Genomic DNA, 25800 nt, shown 5'->3' on the forward strand with positions numbered 1-25800 from the left:
CCAAAACAGATGACCCTGATATTTCTTATTTGCCGAGGCATTATCAGTGGTGACACCAGCCATATTTGACATGTCCAACTTCCATGTTTCGGTACCATCTCCTCCAATGCCTCCCTCAAACGGTCTCCTCTGTCGTCCGAGTTCAGCCCTAACACAAGGAGGTGCTCCATAGTTCTATCTTTTGTTTCACTGTGCTGTACAGGGCAGGGATTTCAGTGTACATGAAATTATTACCTGAAGGAGCAAAACTGATTAAATACTCTTCAGTAAGTTGAAGTCTGAACCGAGGTTTCTCAACAGCGTACAGACGGACCTGACCCATGCATACATGCTCTGCTACAGCTCTGTTCAGTTTCTTTGCTTGATTTGAGTTTGCATCATGCTGTCTTTGTTGTTCAAATACAGCTGGTATGGTAGGCAGGTTGACTCTCCCCAGCTCCTCTCTGCTACTATGAGAGAAATATCACTTTTTTCTCTTGAGATCAGGCCTTTACAAAAATAAATGAAATGATCTGATTAACTAATCTTATAAAGTTAATAGTACTGTGTGTTAAACTCAACAGCTTCTTAGTTAAATCACTGGGAAATTCTGAAAGACACAGAAGGCTACCACCAGATTTTTTTTTTTTATCGCTTTCATTATTAACATTTATCATAATTATTGCTGTATTTGTGACTGGAACCCCGGATGTCAGGATTGAGACAAGATGGCAAAATCTGTGGGCTGAGTGTGAGTGACTGATTGGGAGAATTTCACAGCTTATAAATAAAACTGAAGCATTGCATCAAATGTGTGAGAATGAGCAATTCATTGACTCTGTAGCAGTTGCTGCACAAGGTGCTGAAGACGGACAGACTTTTATACACAGAAGTACATCAGCTGTTGAGCATCCTGTCACAGATTTGGCTGACACGCTGCCCTGGATATGTCCTAACGCCACTGGATAAGCTGTTGAGGCTCCAAACAAGCCTTCCCTAATGACGCCTCTTACTGACACAGCACCGGCACTAGAACGAAAGCCTCAACTCCAGCCAGGACTTGATCTGACCTATCAGCCACCAAGCTATCCATCACTGTTTAATGCAGGAATTCTCAGAGCTGATTGCACGTGGTATCACTTGTTAGATTAACTGATTATTCCTGAATGGAGGCCTGAATATTCATAAGAACCAAAAGAAGGACTCCAAAGCTATGGAGCTTTAGAATCACCTATTTCTGATAATCACTGTGTGTTTTCAATCCCATCATAATCCAAACAAAGATTAAAAAAGAAATTTTTGGTTCAAAATTGACTCCTAGATGACAAAGCTGAAGCTCTGTAATATTATCAGATCCTTTGAGTCCCACAGCTACGACTGCTCTTTACATGACGTGGTTCAACATTTCAATCATATCATGTCATCTGCTTTAAATGCTGTTGCTCCACTGAAGGTGAAAAAGAGGTCAACTGACAGAATCTCCCCATGTTTATCTACATGGAATTGTGAAGAATGTGTGTCATTCTTCAATAGCAAAATAACCTCAGTTAGAGAAAACATTGCAGCTGATATCAACACAGATGAGCTCAATCAAAAAGATGGAAGCATGTCAGCAATTATCTTTACTTTCCTTGGTGTGTGCAGTCTATTGTCATGTATATTTGCAAAAAGAATCTGGTTTCTTGTACCTGACTCCTGAGCATGTGCTGAGAGCCACCCAGGACTCTGGATGTCCTCTTACATGGCCATGGTAGAAACAGTGATCCTGAAAGAGAAAGCAATTACAATCAATACTTAATATTTCACCTGGAGGAAAGCTTTAAAAAGCAATGATAGTGTTTATGCAGACATGCCTCCGGTGCAGCCAGCAATGAATCGATCTGCTGGATCGACTCGGCGGTGCAAGTGTCCATAAAGCAGGCCACGTGCTCCTGCTTCATGAGTACAGCTGCCGGTAAAAACACTGCCCACTGTATGTGAACAATGAGTATGACGAATCAATAAAGATATGCAAAGCTCCTTACTGCGTGACTGTGTTTGTGTGAAGGTTGGAGCTCGGCCACTCAAACATCCCGATGAGGATTTGAAATTAATTCACAAGAGCAGTAACAAAAGAAAGCTAAATTTGAATAACTTTGATAATAAGAAGGCAGACTGCTTGGGGGTGTGAGAGACACGTGGGAATTCAAAGCTGTTCAGGTGGCACTGGAGTGACTCACTGCTGGAGTCTTATCATGGAGAGCCACTGGCCTGATAAGCAACATAAACATGTAAACAGAATAAAACACACTGCTGCACACTCCTTTGTCAGAGATAGTGGATGTCACATGGCAGCTGATCTATTATTTCATTTTTCCTTTCAGGCACCACAAATAAAAATCATTTTATTCTACTAATCACAAAGACTTGATGAACTGTAGCAGTGTAACGGTTCATATACCAATCCCAAACCGCTCGATACAGCCTGCGCATTAACCAACCAGCTTAATGCATTTATTGATATGATTAGGTCAGCACCTGCAACTACATGAACATAAATACTTAACTGTTCCATCTGGAAAGCTTTAGCAGTGGGACAGTGTGTTAGCTAACACATGCTCATTGAGTTAGCCTCCAGATCAGGAGTATCAAACTCAATCACTGCAGGGGCCATTTTAATAAATAAAAATATAATACATAATAAATATATGTAGTGAAGACTTTGAAGGAGTTTAATTAAAGGTATTAACTGTGTTTTTTGGTGAAATGGAAGTTCTCATTTTAGTGCAACAATTACCTGAAGGTAGAAATCAGCAGAGCCAATGAGCTTGTGGTGACTACAATGCTTCAAATATGGATGTTGCTGCAATCAAGCTACAAATTGTAAAATGTGGATGCTTCACACACATCTTCAACCCGACAGCACAGAAGATTTAAACAATCAGCACAGGTTGAAGATTAGTGTCATTGATTCAGCATCTGACCAAATGTAAAATATGGTCACTTCTGTTCCTGAGTTATGGAGTTGAATAACGGACAGAAAAGTGTTTCTGCAGAACTTTAAGATGTCACAGTGAAGCTGACCTTTGACCTTTTGGACATAAAAAGTTATCACTTCATCATTTTATGGCAAGAGACATTTGTGTAAAAGTTTGTGATAATTAGCACATGAATTATTGTGTTCCTGAGATATACATATTCAAGAGAATGGGATGGATGGACGCACATACTGTGGCGTATATAAAGGACAGACAACCCAAAAACATTATGCCTCTGGCCACAGTTGTCGCCGGTGCAGAGGCATAATCTTCAGTGCAGATAAGCAGGAGTGTGTGTACAGAAAATTAAAGAATAATTAAGTATTCCTGTGGAATCTCCTCATACACCTCAGGTATCTACAGGAACACATCTCTTCTGATGTTAGTCTTCTCAGAAATAAGTGTTTTGGGGTAGAGAAAACCAACAAAAAGTAGGGAAATGACCTTTTAAATGCTTGTTTCTAGTTTGTTTTTAGAAGGGAAGTGAAATAAACCTACAAAGTTTTGAATCTGGTTGATCAAAATATCATTTCAAATACTATTTACTGTAACAACAAAATACAGTCAAATTGTGCATGTACTATTCAAAACATAAAATATAAGTAAGCCTACTGCTATTTTAAAAACTCAAACAACAAAATACTGGTCAGCAGTATGCGCAATATTCAGAGTGAGAGCATAGCAATCAGCATTCCATCAGCCACCTGTTTTGGAGCATCCTATTTTTACTTTCTACTACTCTTTTGACCATTTCTTCTATTTCAGCCAGTCAGTTTGCTGTGCCTGCCCTTTATACACTGTATTTTTTACAAATGCAGCAGTCACCCAGGAATTACCCTATGCACTGCATAAACAGGCTCAGTCTGCAATGTCCAGGAATTATCCATTCCCATGTATAAACAGATCCAAGCTTCAGTTTTCAGGGAATCATTAACAACTTGTACTAATGAGCTCAGCGTGATGTTCTACAGGAATTATCCCTTGCCCTGTTTAAATGAGCATAAACTGCACTCATCCAGGAATTATCCACTGAACCTCTATAAACACAAACAGGCTGTGGTCATCCAGGAATTATTTGCAGCTTTACTATGTAAAATTTGTGTTACTGACATGCTGATGTTCGTGTTTTACATTTACATATCTGCTTAATATTTTATATTCTTACTGACCAAATGTCCGTGTTTGAATGCCTTGACTTTACAGGGAAAATCGTGGCAGCCTATTTAGTGCTTCCATTTTTAAAGATAAGGCTTTAGCAATTTGTTTTGGGACTGTCATCACAAAACCGAGGTAGGTACCTGTTTGTGTGCCGTTATACCCCAAATGAACTGTGAACACAAAGCAGTGGTGCATGTGGAACCTTAGAATTCAGCTCACTTCCCCAGGAGAGATAAAGGCTGAGGGAACAAAAGACTTTTTAATACCCCGAAGTTAAAACCAGACAAGCTGCCAGACTATATTACAGTACAGTATACTAACTTGTACAAACAAACAAACAACAAAAAGGACAAGTTCACACTGAACTGGGAAACAGGGCATTCAATTCTGCAAAATGACCTGAATCTGGAGCTGCTTTCACTGGATTCAAACTCATTTCAAGTGATTCTAAATGACTTGAATCTGAGGACACCAGGCTGCAGATGTCGACAGTTTTAAGGTGTTTCTTTGATTAGTTCTGTATTTTCATCCTAAATTGTTATGCTTGTCTTATGTCTGCCTGTCTTGGCCAGGACACTCTTCAAAGTGATTGCAATTAGACTTACTCCTGCTTAAATACAGTTTGAAGAATGATTATACAAAACACTTTTAACCTTTAAAAGAACCTTTCATACCTTTCATGATTTTTAAAAGCAGCTCCGCCTCAGGCCTGAGGACCTATTGTTCATGTTGAAAAGGGATTTATCACCACAATGTTTAAATTATGCCTGCATGTCGATTTTTGACTATTCAAAAGCCTCTGTCAACTCATCAGGGAGTGAAGTGAGCTCTTTCATTTGAACAGCAGCTGCAGCGGTGAGTGCTCTATTAGAGCCAACGTACCCAAATCAACTGTCAGTGAGAACTCTCCCTGCCAACCCTCAGCAATTAGCCTGGTTACAGTCTGGTTAGAGGATGTGATGTGGATGCAGTTCAAGAGACTGGCCCGCTCGGCCTTGTTTGAACCGTGTGGAGAATAACCTGTTATCTGTGAGAGCTCACTGTGCAGAAAAACACCGTCGCATACAGAGGCTGGATTCCATCTGCAGGTCAAGCTGTGTGACCAATGGTGGTGCATCAAATATGTTTGCAGGTTATTTCACTCTGGAGGGTGGACAGATTTAGTTCAGATTGACCAGGATGGAACCGAGACATTTGAACTCAAGAGGCTGTTGATACACATTAGGCCTTTTTGTCCATTTGGGTATTTGTCTATGTCACTGACAGCAGCGTGTGAAAAATATATATATATATATATGTATATATATATATATATATATATATATATATATATATATATATATATATATGTATATATATGTATATATATATATATATATATATATATATATGTATATATATATATATATATATATATATTTAGACATACAGGTGGTTATTTTATCACCATATATGGAGCTATGCCGGTCATCTCAGGAGCTATCAGTCTCATTGATGACCCCACAGCATTAGCATTTTAAACATGATATAAATCCTTCTGGAGGATTGACTTTGCTCTCAGAGTTTAAATCTAATATTTATTACTGCAAAAATAGTTTGCTTGAAGGGAAAGTTAGTGTTGATGTTTTCATTGGGCAGCTGCCTCACTGTCTGTACATATGTACAGATCTGTGTGGTGTATGATATTCAGTTATGATTTATTGTAAATAAGATGACAGGTAACAGGTGTGTCTATTGACCATATCTCACGGTTAATGCAGTTGAGAGCTTCAAGAAACAAGTTGAAATGGCCTTTTGAGTTGAAATTAAAGGTTTTCACAGACCCACTTGGTTCTGAGGAACCGAAACCCAATCCAATACATAAGTATCCACTAGGTCCAAATTCACTGTGATTGGGTCAGGTAGGGTCTAACATCTGTGTGTCAATATTAAATGACATTTATTTTTTGGAATTTGATGACAGCAAGAACATGGACGTCTCTATTGTACATTGAGGGAACTGTGACCTTCTGTTTTCAGGAGTTCCTGAATTCACCTTGCCAAGTTTGAACTCCCAAAAATGCCAGTTTGAACATGGGGCACTCTGAACTGAGAAACGTCTGTGGTCCCCCTCAAAGAACGAATTGCTTCATGGAAGTGAGAACAGAGAATGTAATCTCTCTTTGGTTTCTTCTTCCCCCTGCTTTCAGTCTATCCTGACTTACACACTTAAAGGAATAGTTCAACAGTCATTGTTGGGCAGAACCAAATCACAAGGGATAAAGAGTTTACAGGGACAGCTTTTAGTGACTCCCTTTAAAAGAATTCACTTGGGCAGCTCACCAAATAGATTTGTTTCCAACCAATGTCTGCATAGAAACATAGCTGGATATCAAACGCCAGATGTTTTAGCTTCCCAAGCCCTGACACAAACTCCCCAGCTCTCAGGGTCAGCAAATAAATTCTGAGCACTATCATTTATATGGCCAACGCTTTTGTCATCACATTTAAAAAAAAACATCAAATAGGAATCATCTGAAATGAGATTTGACTGCATCCCGACCTTGCGGATGGAGCGATAGAAGCTCATCGAAGCATGTCCAGTTTAGAAGCTACTTGTGAGTCTTTAGAGCAGCTCTGGTTTGCTCAGCAGAGAAACTGAATGAGCCAAAGGCGTTCTTTGGAATTCACTACAAAGATAACCAAAGGTATTAACAGATCACATTCGCAGTTAGTCATTTGAATTCAACTGACCAATTAGCAGGAAATATCACTGCATATTAATTGTTTCTGTATTAAGATACAAGAGATTCTGACTAATCCCAGTGCCGTGCGGGGAAGAATATCTTTATTGGTTTATATTCTGATTAAAGGGACAGAAGTACATTCTGCTACAACCTGAATCACAGAGCAAAGCCTCGACTCACTCTCTGCAGCATGGACAGGGCTAGTGAGGTGAGACGGTCAGGCTCTGCGAATCACAACACAAGCGAAGCTGCTGGAGAACGTTCACATCATGCAAACTGATCTCGCTGTAACTTCACGCAGATGTTGTTTCACGGAGCTGCTCTGTCTTTTTGCTGACACCCTGTACTGCGTCGAGCCGTTTGCTTCGTTCTCATCTGAAAGTTGTCCCAGCGTGTGTGCTTTTTTTCTCGTCAAAAGCAACACATGTATCGCAGGATGGTTGAAAGAGGTTTGTGTGCAGATAGCTGACAGGTACAGTTCAACTTGACATTGTTGATTTTATTGATTTATTTGTTGCATCGTATAACTTTGCACAGCAGTCCTCATAATCCTGTCTGACAGCTTATTTCCAATTGCCTGATATCAGACGGAATTGTAAACTTGTTGCACTCTGGTTCCATCTTCAGTCTGACGTTGATAACGTATGATATGCCAGTATACTTGTTTTGACAGGGTTTTAAGAGTGGAGGGGAGTAAAGCAAAAACAAACTATGATGCAGCCTCAATAGCACTGTGGATCTTGTCTATAGCAGTTGCCATTATTGTTATTGCTCCTCCTTGATTATGGCACACAGCTGGATGACACATGACAGCAGTATGACAACAGCTTCAGTCCCACCCACGGTGCTGACTGGCTAACTGTCCCTCGTGATGCTTAGTAGATCGTCTGTTTTTCAGATGCGAAGCCGCTGTTTCAGGTCATGATGCCACACAAATCAGTCAGCTCAGCGGTGTGGGTGGATTCAAAGGCGTCAGTATTTACACCACATGTATGTGCAAAGGCAGAAGCTTAGATGTTCCAAGCTTTCTTTATAATATAAAACAGGCTACAAGTGAGATCTATAGGAAGATTACATCATTGTGCTGCAGCAGAATAAAGAAATGTGTTTAGTTGTCAAACTCAGAGCATTTAATTGATTTCTTGAAGTACCTCTTGTTGAATAACTATGAGTATTTTTAGCCAGTAAAAGCCTTTCCATAAATACAGTGACACTCGAGCCTGCCTGATAAATTGTCCAGGCTGAAGTACTTGACCAGCTGATATTAGCTTATTACAGATACAATTGCAGCACAGAGATGCAAAAGTTGTGTTTGAGCTCATTTAGACACACAGTCTCCTTCCCAGAGTTTGTCCACCAGCACATGGATGCTAACACTTCAGCGTGCATTATGCTACTGCTTGTAAAACAAGTGAAGGTGGGAGGCAGTGGGTGACTGCATCCACTTGCATTACCTCAAATATGAAAAACTGAGCTCGTAGCAGCTCCAAAACTAAACTAATCATTGAATTTTAATCAGCTTTTATAATTTTTTTTTAATGCCTTATTCATCATTTAACTGAGCATAACTCAACACAACAGCACTGCAGCCAAAGGTCCACTGAGGACCAGTGGATGATTTGGTTCCTATGATGTAGCACTTAACAGCTAAGTTGATCAAAGAGCCAATCAGGGTGCTCAGCCATCTCTGATCATCAAAAACTCTTGAGATGTGAAACGTCTGCAAAGATCCTAATAATCTGACTCTTTAAAGATAGAAATCAAGTGGCTTCAATGGACGCAGCATGAAGAGAACTGTGACTTGCTAAATACTGTTGATGAAAGACCAAAGAGGCAGTCACCAAAGGGTTTTTAAATCTCATCATTTGTAAAACCAAGACGAAAGACAATGACCTCACAAATACCTGTGCATTTATACTGATTTGAAGTCAGAAATTGTCTTTGCGTTTAAAAAGACACCATCCAGGTTATTTTTCTGAGGTAAAGTAAGGTCGAGACAAGGAGCAAACATTTTATGTTTTCTATCAAGATTTACCTGGTTTGACTGCAGGATGACGGGCACTGTTTGTACTGAATACCTAACAGTCTTAAAGAGTAAATTAACAGAAGGCTTCACACGCTTGAGTCAAAACATTAGAGGACTGGATTTTGACATTTCGTTTCACTAAGTCTGAAGCTGCTAAAACACTCAAATACACGCTTGTTTGTTTTTATTAAATACATCAGATTTGAGGTGTTACTGTGTCTATTAAAGTGTGATTTTATGTTGTGCTATGCAAGGGTGTGTGTTTCTGCGTGTGCGCATGTTTTAGTGAGTAACCACTTTCAGGGTGCTGGTTTAGAGCTCTAGCAGAAGCTCTCAGTCTTTCATTCCTTTAACACACTTTCAGCCTTCACTTCCAAATGTGCCGCACACAGGCTGTCTGACAGCGTTAATAAAGTGCTTCGTAATTTATGTATCACTTATGGCAGCAGCCTTGTGACATATCCCGTGTGGTCAGAAGAACTCTGATTAAAGACAAAATCCACTTTTTTTTACAGTGTAAAATTTCAATCTGCAGCGTTCAAGGCACCCTGGAGGTATTTTGTTCTGAACATTAATCACACTTTCTCGTCACTGTAGGACAGTTAAAATGAAACCAAAAATAAAAACATTACCGTTCAAATATTTAAACTATTATTTAAATAAATGGAATTGGAAATTAAATTTGATGAAATTATTTTATTTTAATGTTGGCAGCTAAATACTTCCGTACAGGTGTTATTGTTTGAGTTTTGTGAAACCATAAATCACAAAATATTAAAGATTCATTTCTTTTCTGAAGCAAAACCAACAGTATGAGTAGAAAATAGTACAAAATAAAAAAATATTAATACAAATATTCAGAGGTAAGATCATGGCTCTACAAATCTCTGCAATAACGTGATCATGAAGGGATTATTTCAAATGTAAATCCTGATGTGTGGACATATGCAATCCTTTTAAATGTCATTAAATTTCACATGAAATGCCAGATCGCATACATATGTAAGAGGTTTTACGCCTGCAAGCGGATTAATTTTAAAATTACCGATTACCAATTTAAACACATGGCAACCAAAGGCTACCGGAGGATCCAGTAGGTCGGATTAGCTATTCAAAAAACGTGTGCTTTGCAGACGAGTTGGCAGTTATGTGCAATAAACATGGTACGGCCCTTCAAAGGTCTTCAAATCTGGAACTGGGATTAAGATTAGGATTAAAGGTGGAAGTGTAGTTTAGGGTATGTTAGAATTAAAAAACTCGTTCAGGGTTAACAAATTACTGAAATCAACAAACGTAAAAAAGAAATCAATAACAGGATGAAAACCCTTAATGGAGGAGTGTGCTGTGCTTGTAAGCGGCAGCCAGATTTACTCAAAGCTCTTACTTCGTACTTACAGTGTAATTGTTATTGGTCACAGTCACTGGCTGCCCATCTTCTGTGTAGTAGGTCTCAGTGAAGTCTGGACCCAAAAGCTCCCTGTGAAAGAAAAAAAGAAGAGGAAAAGGGGGCAGGTGATTAGACAAGAATGAGCTTTAATGGCGCCTGTGTAATTTAGGTCTGAGCAGCAGCAGGTAGAAATCGGCCGGAACAAAGAAGAATAGTCCAGGGCTGGGACCACATTTTTAGAAATGTGCCTTTTTCTGATCTCTTTCATCAACGGACCGTATTCCGCACTGCCTTTACGCTCCGGGAACCTTGTGTTTACCCATTTAGAACATTTATTTTTTGCTGTCCAGTTGGGTGAAAGTGCTATTAGAGTATTATCTACCCAAAGCAAATGGAGAAAATCAAGGCCAAGTTGGCAGTATATGTTTCTGCTCGCTCTTGTTTCATCATCAGATACTGTCAGGACATAATGAAGAGCATCAGGCTGGAGTGCCTCGACAAAGAGGTGCTTTTTTTCCTCTTTAGTCAGCTAACGATATTAGCTGATGACATTGGCTAATGTCATTAGCGAGACTCGCTAAGTGATTGACAGCAGCTGATTGTGTGGTTGCCTAGCAATAAGGACATTTCCTGAGCTGCTGCAGAGGCCTAACAGTCAAGGCAGTGTGCGTCACCTCAGGTTTCAATGCAGCATAGTGTGTGTGCAAGTTAAACAGAGGATATTATATAAATGACCGTCAGGGCCCAGCAGCATTCGTCCCTCAGCCCTGCTGTTTCTGCTGTTTTTCCTTGTTCAGTGTGTCCTGTTTGTCTCTCTCTGTTTGTCTGTCTGTTTCCATCAGGGTGTGGAGGCCTGGTTTGCTGCTATCGCCTACTAGCCTGCAGCACCTGCTGCCAATCCGCTCATCAGCCACACCTGTAGCCTGCAGAGTATGAACCCTGGTCCTTCACTCTGCTCTTCACCACATTGTTCTCTGTGTCATACTGATGCTACGTTTGGCCGACTCTGCTAGTCCTCTACAATTTCCTCTTGCTGTCTTTGAACCTGCCTAATCCTATTTTACCTGTGCTTCAGGTCCATTGTCTCCTGCCTTCCCAGCTTGCCTGCTACAGCCTGATCCCCGTCAGTCTCCAGTGTTTTCCCTGAGGACTCCAGCCACTGCCTGCCCTGCTCCGCTGTCTGCCTCTCATTCACAATACACAATCTAACCAGTCCCGCTCCATTTCCACCACTGACTAATCTTATAATAAACAGCCCTTGCTTGAACTTTTACATGGTCTGTGTTCTATTATCTATCTCTTGGGTCCTGAGTAATTATCCAAAACTTAACAATGATTCGCTCCTATATACTGCAAATTATAATGTAACATTACAAAGTTAAAGACCATCCCATGATAACTGAAGTTTGTCATTCTTGCCATTCATCACCATACATTTTATATCTTCCCCTTTATTTATTAAGAATAAGTGGATGATAAATGATTTTAACAATAAAAAAAAAAACTGCTGCCTCCTATGCAATGACAAATGAAAGCATGTTGCCTCGTCAACCAGAGAGTCTGGTCAACCCCGAATCAGTGATTAGGGAGTGGCGGGTGTTTTCCATCACTGTAGCGGTTTTACGCTGTCAACACCAAAATAAGCACTCCATGGATTAATCCTGGCTTGGCCTCAGAGGCTCCAAATTTGAACAGGAAGAAGCGAGAGCCTCATGAAAAGATGCTACTAATTGCATTATGGGAAATGTAGGATCCAGCATTTAAGAAATGAAATTAAAAATGTTCCGTCCAGATACCAATAGGTTCTCCTGATGAAGCTGATTCTTCAGTTGGCAAGATGTTGTCACTGTGATTGGCTCAGTCGTTTCCGAGAAATGAGACAAGTGATGTGATTGGCTGAGAGTGTATTTATTAATCACAGACCTCCAGTCTATACTCCCACTCCCACCCAGCTCATTTGCACTTTGTGCTGCTGCATTTACATGAACCAAAACAGCAGGTGGGCTTGGAGGCGCCCACACATTACTCTGTGTTAGTTTGCACAGCGAGAGCATGGCCCAAAATGTTCGACTTTCACTGCGGCTTCGCCTCATTGGCTCTCTGTGCACACTAAATTCAACTGGTTGATTACCCGATTGAAAAACATGGAGATCGCAGTAGGTGATCTTTATAACTATGCTCCAGAGTTCCATAAATAGACATCACACAATCTCTATAAATATGTCTCACAGAAACCAGTAAGCTCATTCACCATCACCACGCAAGCTCAAAGTAATGACAGTACTTGCTTGATGTGTGAGACCTCATTCCATCTCATACTAGGCTTGCCTACTGAACGTCGGCTTTGAAGAAAGTGCAAAGTCAGACAAAGCTTCAATGATATTCATAACTTCTTTCTTTTCGTGCTCCCTGTATGATTTTTTTTGATATTGCCAAGCTTGATTGCAAAAAGCATAATCTCCTTCAAATTAAATGTTGGATCAGCAGGACTGGAGTCTTTCATGTTGATGGAGTTGGGCATTGATAACAAAAAGAGACAGAGAAGGAGGAAAAATATCCCAGTGCCTTCACTGCGATTGTATCATATTTGATTCATCTAGCACTTACTTATCTCATGCATATTCTTATCTGGTGCAACCAAACTTTTCTTAATCTGTATTTTTGTTCCCGCTCTGCTAAAAGACAGCTAGCAGAGTCCAACGAAAGAAAAAAAAGAGAAAAAAAAAGAGAGATTCTTGTTTGATGTCTGCTAAAAGGTCACCTTGCAACAAAAATGCATTGGCTCCATTTTAGCCTGCGAGAGGAAAAGGTGACATTTGTCGTGTCTGGGGACGAACAAGTCGGTTGTCAAATGCCAAGATGTCCCCAGCCGGACGCTTCAGTGTTACAGATGTATGGATCAGTGGTATCATGAGGACTTCTGGCCTCATTCTGCCTCTGTGTGTGGCTGAATCACTGACCAGGCAGGACACACTCTGGCAGCAGATCCCTGGGCAGAAATGGGCAAATGGAAGACGGACATGAAAAGATGAGCCCAATCTCCATTTGGTCTCGGGGGCCCTATTGTATTATTCATTGAGGGGGATCGTAATGGAACATAATCCAGCTTTCTCACCCCTTTTACTGCAGACAATTTGCTCTGCAATATAAAAAGACTGTCTTACGTGGCAGTCCCCTAAAGTTAATTTGATTGAAGCTGGTGCAGACAGCAGTGAGTGAAATTCAGCTCCATCTTATTCAGGACAGTATTTACACAGCATTTTTATCAGTGGGTGAAAGAGGAAAAAGGCTGATTGCTTTTCATGGCAGGTGACTGTCTTTCAAGCTGGAGGGATAATGTAGAGACTGCGATCGCTGTCAAATATCTCCTATGGCTTAATTAAAAGCTGGTAAAGGGTGTGATTAACTCTGAAAACCTTGACACTGAGCAAACACCGGTGAAAAGTTCACCTAGATTGACCACCCACTGTTTATTACAAATTACCTTTCATGTTCCTGGAGAAACACAACAGACATTGATCAGGATGTGTGTGTGATCAGTGTAAAGGTCTTCAGCTCCAGCAGCCCAAGCTTGATTAAAGCTGTCAGGCTTGGTTTGGCTAATACTCACATGCATACTGCAGGCTGCTGCTTAAAGTGCCTTTGAATAGAGTTAAAAGGCAGGTTCTGGAGCTTCTGTTCAAAGAGTTTTTGTTCTGGCTGAGTGTGAGTGATGGTCAGATCACTGATGTTGGTGGCAGCTGGAGCAACATGGTTTATGTCTTGAAGGAAACTACAGTTATTGGGTTGGTTCTATCAGTTATGACAGCACTGTGAGATGTTGAAACACTGCCAACATCTCTACAAATCGGTCCAATGACTGGTTGTAAGCAAGCCAACAGTTTAGCCAGACAATCTAATGCAACGACACCAAACGTGACTGCACCCATAATGATGCAAATAACCCCTCGGTGCACAGAAGGCACATTTGGCAAGTATAGAGGGTGAGCGTTGAACCAGGACATCAGTCTGTGAACTGCGGTTTGTTTATGAAAATAGACAGTGTGGGTAATCAATTTACTATCCATCTGCAAACACCACTGCTACTGTGATCAGCACATCAGTCTGTGCCTCCAGAGCGAGTCTTCATGCTCAGGCCTGAAGGAATCAGGTCAGGTACCGTACATAAGTGTTGATGGGGAAAGTTTTTGATTTATGTGTTTCCAGTCCAACTCCATTTCTGCCTTCATTTGTACTGAAACAAAATGGCACAGTGGAATTGAGATAGAGAACGAGCATGATGAAACGGATACATAAATGATATTCTGTTTCTTCCATTCTATTATTCTTTTACCTTATTTTTGGGGCAACACAACAGACCATCTCTCAGGTCCGGTCAGGACGGCTTTTCTCCTCCAGAAAAATCAGTTGGTATCAAGTTGAGTCACTAGTGAAAACGTGCTGATTTCTTGAAGTTGACCAGCTTCGCGCCACTCAGCGTGGTTCACTCTTCCCATTTTCACTCCCAGATACAAACCCTCATCTCTAGAAGGAAGGAAGTGTGCAGAGCTCACTCTGCCACATACCGCGCTGAGCACTATCGTCTACATGAACGCTCATTAAAAAAATGCCAGTGGATGTGGAGCAACTCATCAGCAGCCCTGACACTGAATAATTACATAAACATACCCAGCCTTTTTCTCTCCCTCAGAGCGTCAGCTGCGAAGCCACACAGTGTAGCTGGGGTCAAACCACTGTGCTACCTCCAAGAATGTAAGTAATGGGCTCTCTTCAAGGCAGAAGGAAAGCAGACAGGCAGCTTGGCTTTGGCACTGATAAAATTTGCTCTAATGAGCAGGCCGAGAGGACGAGCAACTGGACACAGCCGTGTGCGTATGGACGTACGGCAGAGATCCGCGTTTTTACACCCATGATCTGTTCCCCTTTTGGCTTCTGATTGGTTAGCAAACCTTCCATGTCTTGGTTAAACAAGCGCTAGAAGAAACCACAAGGGGAGGGGAGAAGAGAAGCAAAACAAGCGATGGAGGTGCGATGAGTGAAAGGAGGGATGTTACTGTCAGAGATCCGCCAAAAAACCAACAGGGAGGCTGTTTCTCACATCTTGTGCTCCGAACGTGTTGATGCAGAAATCATCCACGTGGATGTCAGATGCTGTTTGTGTGAGTGATCATTCAACAGACAACGCTGTTCTTCAACAAGAACAAGAACTACAGGTCCATTTGAGGATTTGGGTCGGCTTTGATTCATCAATTATTCATGTAATCTATAAAATGTCAGAGAATAGTAAAAACAAAGACCCATTAAAATCTTCTTGAAGCCAAGATGAGGTCCTCAGTTTTTTTGTTTTCTACAATTAACAACATAAAACAGAGAAAAGCAGGCGATGCGTTCGTTTGATAGGCTGAAAATGAAATTGCATGTAAGTGTCTGACCTAAATAACCATGAATCTCAGCAGACCAGCGGCGTGCCCTCACTCTGTCAGTGATACCTGTTCAGCAACAAGTCCCTTGACGTTTCTTTCTATTTATCAACTCTTTTTTTGAGCACAATAATCAAACGGAACCAATTAGCAGTATTGATAGAAGCTTCCAGTGGCATTTTCTATCTGCCATTCTGTGATGATCAGCATCAGCTGATACCTGTGCTCATGAGGCCAATTAGACAGAAAATGTCACGTCAGTGCACATTCTTTATATCCTGTGTTCAAGTGAATAATGCATTAGTGTTAAAAAGATGTTAATAGGCACCAGAAACAAAGAGATGCTGCTGGCTGCTGCTGTGAAAGTGAACATTCTTCATTTATTTTAGTTTACTGTTTTTTCTTGTGCCTCTGAAACAAGGCGCCGCTATCTGCTGATAAATGCCGTTTTGACATGTATTAAAAATGGATTTTTCATGGGGTGTTTTGTAAAGTTTAATTGTTTTTGATAACCTGTGAACGTTTATGTGGTTGATACACTTCTTTACTGAAAATAAGTTGTCCTTAAGCAAACAGACAATAACAAGATTGTTACAGAAATGTTCAGCAGCTTGTTTATTATCATCATTAACTTGTTGTATTTTATTTTTTAGGAATAGCGGCCGTATTGTTTTTTTCTTCTGTGCAGCATGCTGGCCAAGTATGACCCACTGCCTGTGAGTGTTTACACAGGATGGGTAGGACACCAGCAGTCCTGCACACGATCCTGCACAGACCCAAATGTCAGCAGCCCACAACACACAGAGCTCACCTTTGTCCATCTGAGATGCGAGATAAACAGATTTCTACCATCACCAGATTTCATAAGCAAACACAGCTCCATGCGACTAGCGTTATCCAGCGGCTGTCTAAATAAACACGTCACATGGAAATGACTAATAAAGCTGAAGCATTCTGCTGTCTGAGAAGGTCTTATTTAACAGTCATGCCTACGGGCTGCTGGGACTGATAGGAAAACAGGGAATACCAGAGTCAGTGAATGGCTCCATTGAAGTAAAGCTCTTCATTTTTGTACTGAGTTGCTGAATGGAACTATCACATGCTGAATATTAAATACAGTAAGTGCTCGGGGCATAGTTGCTCTCAAATGAAGCTTTCTGGAATGTAACTAACAACAAGTCGTGCTGCTGTTAAAGTTATAGGAAAGTGCTACTGTAGCTTAGCTTTAGCCTGACGTGTGTCTTTGTCCTTCATACAGGCAGAGAGAGACACACATTGTGATCACTGAGGATCAGTCTCCAGGGACCATCCATTGTCACCATCACTGCGGCCTTTGTTTTCATGTATTTCTACATTTACTTATCATGTGTTTAAGTCCTCAAGCAGAAAGGACTGTAGATGTTTCTAAATCATGCCTGTAAAGGAACATTAGCACATGTTCCCCGGCTCTGATCGGTGCCCCATCAGGTGGTGGTGTCGCTCACATTGACTTTACTGACTGCAAAATGCACCAATTCTTTCTCTCAAGTATTTTCTTTTAAAAGTCAAAGGTTTAAAAAAGGTGAGCCTTCCTTTTGCCACAAACAGAGCTGGCACATGTGATGAAGGTGACAATACACAGAAATGATATAAAGCACTGTTACAAAACCAAACAAGAAAATACTTCATGTTTCACACATTATACAGGCTGTGCAGGAACATATACACACTCATTTTGTCTAGAATGTATATTGAAAAGAAAGAGACAAAGAGACAGTGACAGCTGCAGAGCAGATGAAGATCTAACCATGTTTACAGCTGGGTTCTCCAACACCCCAAACAAAGTGAGGCATCCTTTTCTGTAGCTGACGTCTGACGTGGCTGAAGAATGAAGATAAAATGTTAAATCTGTCTTTCCAGAGACTATACAGGCCGTGGACGGACAAAGACAGCAGCATCTCCTGTATGTACATTGATACGAAGCACGCAGCATTACTCATTGTTATTTGTGGGCTAACAGCTTACAAATGGCCAGACTGATGGAGGCCCACAGTGCAGGTAAGCAGCAAAGCTTACAGACGTTTTAGACAGATAATCGCTCCGGCAATAAACACACAAAGGGTCAGGGTGAGGAATACAATGAAAAATACACAGACACGCCACCACTGACATTTGAGTTATCGTTTGAGTTGTTATTGCAGAGCTATGTCGCGGACTGAAAGTGTTTCCATTTGAATGTCAGCATACAAAGAGCAAGCAGGAGGGAGAGCACAGACGAATGGAAGAGCGGAAGTTGGCTGGAGTATAGATGGAGGCTGTGGTGATTAACGAATACAGCCAATCACATCACTGTACTCATGGCCCTGACACAGCTGAGCCAATCACAGTGTTATATGATGGCATCCAACCGATCAGTCAGAACTTGCTGTATTTCTCGTTGTGAATTCTTCCATCAGGCCTTAAAATGTGGCACAGCAGCGATTACACTGTAAAACATTTCAAGAGTGAAATCTGTTTTTTTTTTTTTTTTTAATTTGGAAAATAGGCTCTGATGCACAGGATCAATGAGCTCTGATAACCTGATTTAGTTTGTTTCTGTTGATTAAATCACATAAATGGCAGCTTTTGGGACACTAAGCAAAACGTTTAAGGCATATTTTCCACCAAACAATCAAACTGCTTCGCTTGAATGAACCTCCCACCTGTTCACTCCTCGGCTCCCACCTGTGCACCGTGCGCTCTGCACTTGACACCAAAATGCTGTTGTGCTATTTGTTTTGATCATTGTGCCGCTACAAAAAAAAAAGGGCCAAAAAAACTCATGTGTGTTTGCTAATTCTGGGATCAGACTACACAATATTCTTCCCCATCAAAACGGTCACTGTGTCAGATTAGCGTATCACAGGGTAGCGTTAGTCATGATCGACGTCAAGGAACACGTCGCACTAGGTGAGAGAACGGGGGCTTGTTGTAGCTGTGAAATTAAAGTTTTTTTCATCTCTTCCACTGTTTTCTAAAAACTAGTTTCTAGCAAAACATTTATGACAAGATACTGAGAAAAGCGTCTTCCCAGTCATGACGCCAGTCAACTGTTGAGGAGTGAGAGGGGAGAACGGAGAAACAACAGTTGAAGGGAACAGGCGAAGAGAGAACGGGCACGACAGCGGCGTCTGTGTACATGTGCTGCCAAATGTGCCTTATTTGTTCCACAGCAGGTGCTCCAGCTGAAACGTGCACGTGTTCATATTCAAAGGACAGCTCTTGGTGTTCAGTTTTCAGTTAACTGGTGAGATGCACTGATTCATACACCTCGTACTTGTTGAAAAAAAACAGACGTGTGACCTTTGTGTAAAGCTGAGAACGTGCAAACTGCAAATACGTAAACACCCAAGGGTGGAGCGGGTCTCACTTTCAGGCCGAACGAGGCGGAGCGGTTCACCTTAATCAGGAAGTAATTATTTGAAGCAGCTGCAACAAACAAAAACATGCAAGACTACATTAACAAATCAAGTAAAACACGTTCTGAAAAATAACCTAAAACCCTTAACAGACTCTCAAATCACTGTTTTAACATATGTACTTGTACTGCATGATTTGCACACCTGCAAGACATCTATCAGTTGTTTTAGTGCAGTCGCTGCATCCTGCTGCAGTATTTATTTCTTTTTAATGCACATTTTTTTGGGAACTACCCATTTCCTTTATTTTTTTGCTCTACATCTTAATACAGTACTGTAGAAATACAGCTGCAAGGACATTTGGCATTTACTCCTGTACTGTAGACCAGATTAAACACTGTCAGCCTACAGTAAGGGCTCACAGTGATATCAGCTCGCATTAGTTCATCTGATTTCCCTCCCAGTTACCACTCAGCTGTCAAATTATTCTTTTCATTATTAGTTAATCTGTGGATTATTTTCTTGATCAGTCCTTTGGTCCATACAATGCCACAGTGAAAATGTCCAAATTTCCCTTCAAATTGCTAACAGCTCTAAACCCAGAAATATATGACAAAGAAAAAGAAGCAAATCCTCTCATTTGAGAAGATGAAACCAGCAAATGGTTGCCATTCTTGCTTAAAATCAATCAGCCACTACACCTCCTGACTGTCCACAACCTTCAACCAAATCATAACCACCCCAATCTTTTGATCAGATGCATTCAAAAACAAAAAGGACATATAAGGTTTTATGAAGCAGTTTCTGTTCCGTGTATCGTTAAGAACAGATTTACAGGAAAAACAGAAGTCTCACACAGGAACTGATGCTGCCACTGAAAAATGAAATCATACTGCTAAGACATAAAGGAAGTGAGAACTGAGCGGCTGAAGGGTGCTGTTCCTTTTTCGAGTCACTAACCGACTCCGCTTGCTGTTGAGTTGCTGTTGTCTTTAGAATCTGCCTTGATGCTGAGTCGCAGGAAGTGTCAACACGCTCGCCTGCATGTGTTAGAACAACATCTTTAATATCTCTGCTGTGCTGCTTTGGAGCGATGCCGCACTTCTCTGAAACAGAGCAGGTGTGCCATTCTGGTTAAAGTGTGACACTATCTCAGCAAGGATGAGGTTAACCACAAGCTCTGACATGGTTCACGAAGCCGGCCGTGTAAAACAGTTCTAAAGATGTGATAGGCTGAGACACATGTAAAACTGTAACAACCTTTGAACACAGATTATCAGATAATCTTATTTTCAAGTGCAAACGGAAATTCACCACTTGCACCGTAAGTACAGTATATGTCATTTGAGGTGGAAACACATTTAATGATGACTATTTAAAAGGAAAAAAATGAGCCATTATGTATTTCAAAATAACAACATAATAGCATGAATGCAACTACAGACTTTGGGACCTTTTATGCTCGTGATGGCAGTTATTAAAATCACCGTAAACCGCAGTCTCTCCAGGGTTATTAACTGCAGGCTTTAATTTTGCATCCACAGCAACACGCAGATCAGTGTGGGTTTCAATATAGTCCACCAAGACTAAACACAACTCCTCTGTGAAAAACAAAATACGCTTTATTCCGGAGAAACTAGATTTGAAGAGTTCAGTGGAGTCTGTGTTTGTGAGTTTGTGTGGAACCTCCTGTCTTGGTTGCAAATTAGAGATTAGCTGTCATTTCCGTGCATGTGTGTGCACAGTCTAGGAAGTAATTGTTACAATTGCATGGAAGAGATAGACGGCATTCCCCTGTAGTCTGCATGAAATCTTTATATTCATAGACCACAGAAATGACTTTCTTGTACTTTCAATGTTGATATTATATTGTATGTATATTGCATATGCAAGTATATGCATACACAGTTTCTATGTATATGTGTATGTACACAAGTATGTACTGAAGTCGTGTGTGTGTGTGTGTGTGTGTGTGTGTGTAATTTTTGTGTGCTTATATACTTTCACCTACACTTTTGTAGTTAGTGTCATCTCTTTTTGACATTTCATTTATTATTTTGTGGTTGAAAGCAACTATTACTATTATATATATTGACTTGAAGACTACATTAAATATTTTATATGAAAGGTAGGTCAAAGTTTAACATGTCTTGTATTTATGGTGATTTATATTGATCTTGTAAATGTGTGAGTAAAATAATGACTTTTGTTTAAAAGGCGGCTGTAATTTTTTAGGGTCTCACCATTACTGGATTCCAATATCAGTATTTGAGGGTTTAATAATCTACTATCTGGTTGTTTATATAAAGATTTTTAAAGGTATCCTTTAAATGTGGTTGTTTAAGAACCATGGCCAACACGAGGATATTTTACTTGGAGTTGAGGACTCCACGGCTTCTCAGCTCACATCACAACCTATTTCTACAAGTGATATAGCCCATGCATTCCAAACCACTGATCCCGGGAAATCAACCGAAGCAAACAAACTTGATTCCTTCTGTTTCCACTCCCTTAATCACTGAGCAAATAATACACATATTTCATCTTTCCATTTCAACTGGTATAACTCCCAGTACCTGGAAGTCTGCTCATGTGATTCCTTTGAATAAGGGAGGAGAAAACAGCAATCTCATTAATCATCGGCCAATATCCAAACTTCCCTGTCTGGCAAAAATCCTGGAATCACTGGTGAATAAGCAGCTCCAAGTATTTCCGTCAAAACATTCTGTTTTGAGCCCTCACCAATGCAGTTTAAGCCCTGTGCATAGTCCCATCTCTGCTGTTAGTTGTAAAGGATATTGCTTCTTGTATGGACAAAAGGAAGCACTGTGCTGCTATTAACTTGTCAAAAACTATCGATACAGTTGATCATTCTCGGCTTGTTCAGACACTTTTTAATATTGGGTTTGATTCATTTGCTTTGAGATGTTGTCAGAATTACCCTTCTGAAAGATTTCAGTGCATCAAAGCTGGAATTATCCAAACCAAGGTTTTACCAGCAACTAAAAGTATTTCTAAAAGACCAGTTCTGGCCCTGTCTTGTTTACCATTTCTATTATTTTCTCTAACAGACTCTAATGTCCATCTTTACTGGGCTGACACTACTCTTCCAAAAATCTTACCACCAAATCATGGCAAAAACTAAAGTTGTGGTACAGGAAGAGCTCCAGCTTCCCTTTGAATTGTAAGAAAAGCACAGTCGAGGCAGTCGTCCCATCAGTCCTTCATTATGGTGATCTACGTAATCAACAGACCTGCTGCTGCTTCCACTCTCAAACCCCTAGACTCAGATTATCATCCTGTCCTGAGATTCATTACCGGAGATTGGCCCTCTGTCACAGAGCCATGATAACCACTTGATAGCCACTCTTGCATCTTTTCATACATAAATCCCTTAATGGACATTCACCATTCTATATAACATCCATGCTGTACTGGACCACAGGACTGTACCAACCTTGCTCTCCTGTCCACAGTACCGAGGCTTTTGTGCATCAAACACATGGAATTATCTGCAACACACTCTCAAGATCGACACTCTCACTGCCCCTGGACAATTCAAGATGATGATCTTAAGCCACTTCACCTCAGGGTGCAATTGTTGTTGCTGGGTATTGTCTTTTTCTCATTTTTTTGTTTTTAAACTGCATATTTCTCTGTATCTTGACATCACTGCCAGTGATGAAAACCTCATTTGGGTTTGGGCTACAAAATGTCATAAACATGCCCACAACTAGTTGTACAACCAGTCCCAGAAGCATTTATTTTTTACTATTTATTCACATCCGAGGATCTGAAAACAGTGAGCAGTGACATTTTTGCTTAAAAATGACTTAATTATGTGATTGTCAAAATTATTGGCGACTACTTTTATACCAGCTAATTGTTTCAGCTCTAATCTGTGACAACCTAAAACTTGAGAGTGCATCAGTTGGGCTCCATTATATTTTTCTTGTAAAGTCAGAGACGAATTGACGTATTATGTATGAACAAGCCTAAGAGTGCACAGCTATGCTCGCAGCTCTGTAAGGCTGGCCAAAGAGGTAGCAGTTTCAGCAGTGAGTTAATTGCTAACATCAACATGCTAACACACTCACAATGACAATGCTAACATACACCATGTTTGCCATCTGTAATGTTAGCATGCTAACATATGCCAATTAACACAAAATATATCTTAGGTTGATGGCAATGTCATTAGTTTGACAGGTATTTAGTCATAAACTTAAATATCATATAAGTCATACTTTGTACCTGATGAAAAGCCAGGAAATCACTTAAGTTACTGGCATACAGAGGGAACATGAATGTCTGCTCCAAATGTCAGGCAATCCATCCACTAGTTGTCAAGACATTCCACTTAAAACAAAACTTGTCTTCATCATGCTGGTACTATGGGAAAAGTCATGGGATCACCAATGTCATCGTCATCCTTCCTCTGGATGAATGTGTGTCCCAGATTTCCCTGCAATCCATCCAATAGTTGAGATATTTCAGTCTGGACCACAGTGGTTCACTTGACTGATGGACTCACTGAAACTGTCATCCATGGAACCACGCTGGTAGCATGACTCACATACCACCATGATGAGGACAAGAAGAACATTTTGGGGGCATAAAGCAAGGTATGTTGGAGAGGTGGTGCTCGACTTTAATTTCACAATTCAAACAGACTAAACTGAGGTATTATGATGGCAGTGAAGCACACCTTACTACAGCTGCTGCAAAAAATAATTGGCCTCTTTCTTTATGTTTTTCAAGAGCAGAGTTAGTCATGATGGCTGTTCAATCACTACGCTGTTTTCTGCTGGGCCAGGGACTGTATTAAATGTTTTTATGTAGCTTCAGCACAACAAAAACCTGAAATTGCTTTGAAATTCCCCACAGCGAACTGACAATTAATCAGTAATTGCTCCAAAACGTTGCTCTCCACAAGGCCAATCAATAATTGTACAAAAATAAAGCACACAAATGCAAAAATGTACAAAGTGTAAAGGGTGTCAGGGCCTGGAATCACCTGTTTTCAAAAACCAACTTTGCAACTAAATTATGATCAAAATCTGGACAAGGTGAAAGACTTTCTTTCGTAGTCACTGACCTTGTGACGACAGATCCATTCGTTCCTAAAACAGATCCTTTTAAACCAGCTGAGTCATGCTCACGCTGGACAAGAGCTTCAGGAAGAATGCAGTCACATCTTCTCCAGCTCCTCATGTCTTCCTCATCTTTTGGTATTTTCTTCTTTCTCCATTTTCGAAGTGATCCTGTACTTTTCAGTGCAGCTGAGGTTTTAGAACACATAAAGTCATGATGACGGCTGACAGGATTTTATGGTGTGCTTTGGAGCTGCAGATTACAGTTGTGGGGAGAGGACAGTTTGTCTTTTCCTGCTGTGTCCTTTGTTTGGGCCTTAGGGATTGTGGAGAAGGAAGAAGTAAAGCAGGAGTTTCGAAAAAGGATTCAGACAAAGCCATATTTTCTAAATATGTTTTTCTTTATAACCCAAAACTCATTTTGAAACCCATTAAACCATCCCATCAGACTTTATATATTGTTCTTCACCCTGCAGTGCCTTGGTAAGACTTATGGTAACAATGGCATATCTATTAGCTTCAGATAGCTATTTGGCAGAATAATTAAGCTCCATTTTTGTGTTCCTGTGGCAGTATGGAGTACTTAGAACAAAAATTTATAACAATGAGTACTGTTAAAAAAGACCACGTGATCCAATGAAAAACTCCAAAACAAGACGACCTTCAATCATGATGGTAACAAAGTTCAACAAGGATTACTTTGTGAGTATACAAAAAAAATGTAAGCTCCCATGAAAGCTGACATGAATGGCATCATTGTGGATGGTTTACACTCTTCCTATGTCACCTTTAATACAATTCACTCCTCACTTTGCCCTGCTGTTGTTAAAGACATGTCTGTGCTAGCCATGAACCCTCGATTTGATTTGCATTGACAGAAACTTCCCACTCCAATATGGCTGAAAGCAATAAGTAAACAGCAAAATAAACACGAACGTATAAGTGACACTAAAGTCAAGACACAGAGAGCTAACCACAGAGTTATGATAACAAAGCTTTCTCTGTAGCCTGCAGCATGGACACAGTTTAGCTGCTGCAGACACAGCTAAGAGGAGGCCACCGTCACGGTCAGCCGGGGTCGGCCTTGCTACCAAGCAGAACCACAGCACCATGGTGCGGCGCAGCTACCCCCTGCCGAAGGGCACTGGTGGAAAGGCATGTCACAAAAGGAATCACACCGTGGATGTCATGCTCTTTAACCACCTGACTAAACCACTGCCAAAGGCTGTGACTGCACTATGGGTTGTGCTGAGTTGTTTTCCTGTATTCTGCATATCATATGCTCTGTGACACCAGTTATGCTCCCTTAAATGACAGAATTCTGACAATATTTCATTTGATTGGATTTTCTCATTTTCTGGCTGGACCGGAAATCTCTCAGTTCTATTTTATGCAACGTAAACCCACCCAGCTGATCTTACGGTCAAGCCAATTTGGGATTACTTGATTATCTTTCCTCCTTAACCGAGAAATCAAAGCTTTTCTTTTCTGCTTTTATTGGTACTTCACAATCCTCGCAGTTTTCTCCAGCAAGGACAGATTTCGCTGCAGTCCTCGTAGGCAACACTATGACAAGGTTGTCTGCATTAGAAGTCATTTTTTTCTTGGTCTCCTACA

At 40.7% G+C, this 25800-nt stretch overlaps 1 protein-coding gene across 1 annotated transcript in view; it reads right to left on the reverse strand.

Moving 5' to 3' along the window:
• adam19a (ADAM metallopeptidase domain 19a) overlaps positions 1-25800 on the reverse strand; it is a 166011-nt gene that overhangs the window by 59301 nt on the left and 80910 nt on the right. The window contains exons 4-5 of the mRNA XM_076725023.1: positions 10302-10383; positions 1668-1744 (exon numbers count right to left, since the gene is read on the reverse strand). Of these exons, the coding sequence (XP_076581138.1) occupies positions 1668-1744; positions 10302-10383 (159 nt within the window). The remainder of the gene's footprint in view (positions 1-1667; positions 1745-10301; positions 10384-25800) is intronic.

This window comes from Chaetodon auriga, chromosome 24 (assembly GCF_051107435.1).
Source record: "Chaetodon auriga isolate fChaAug3 chromosome 24, fChaAug3.hap1, whole genome shotgun sequence".
Lineage (NCBI taxonomy): Eukaryota > Metazoa > Chordata > Actinopteri > Chaetodontiformes > Chaetodontidae > Chaetodon > Chaetodon auriga.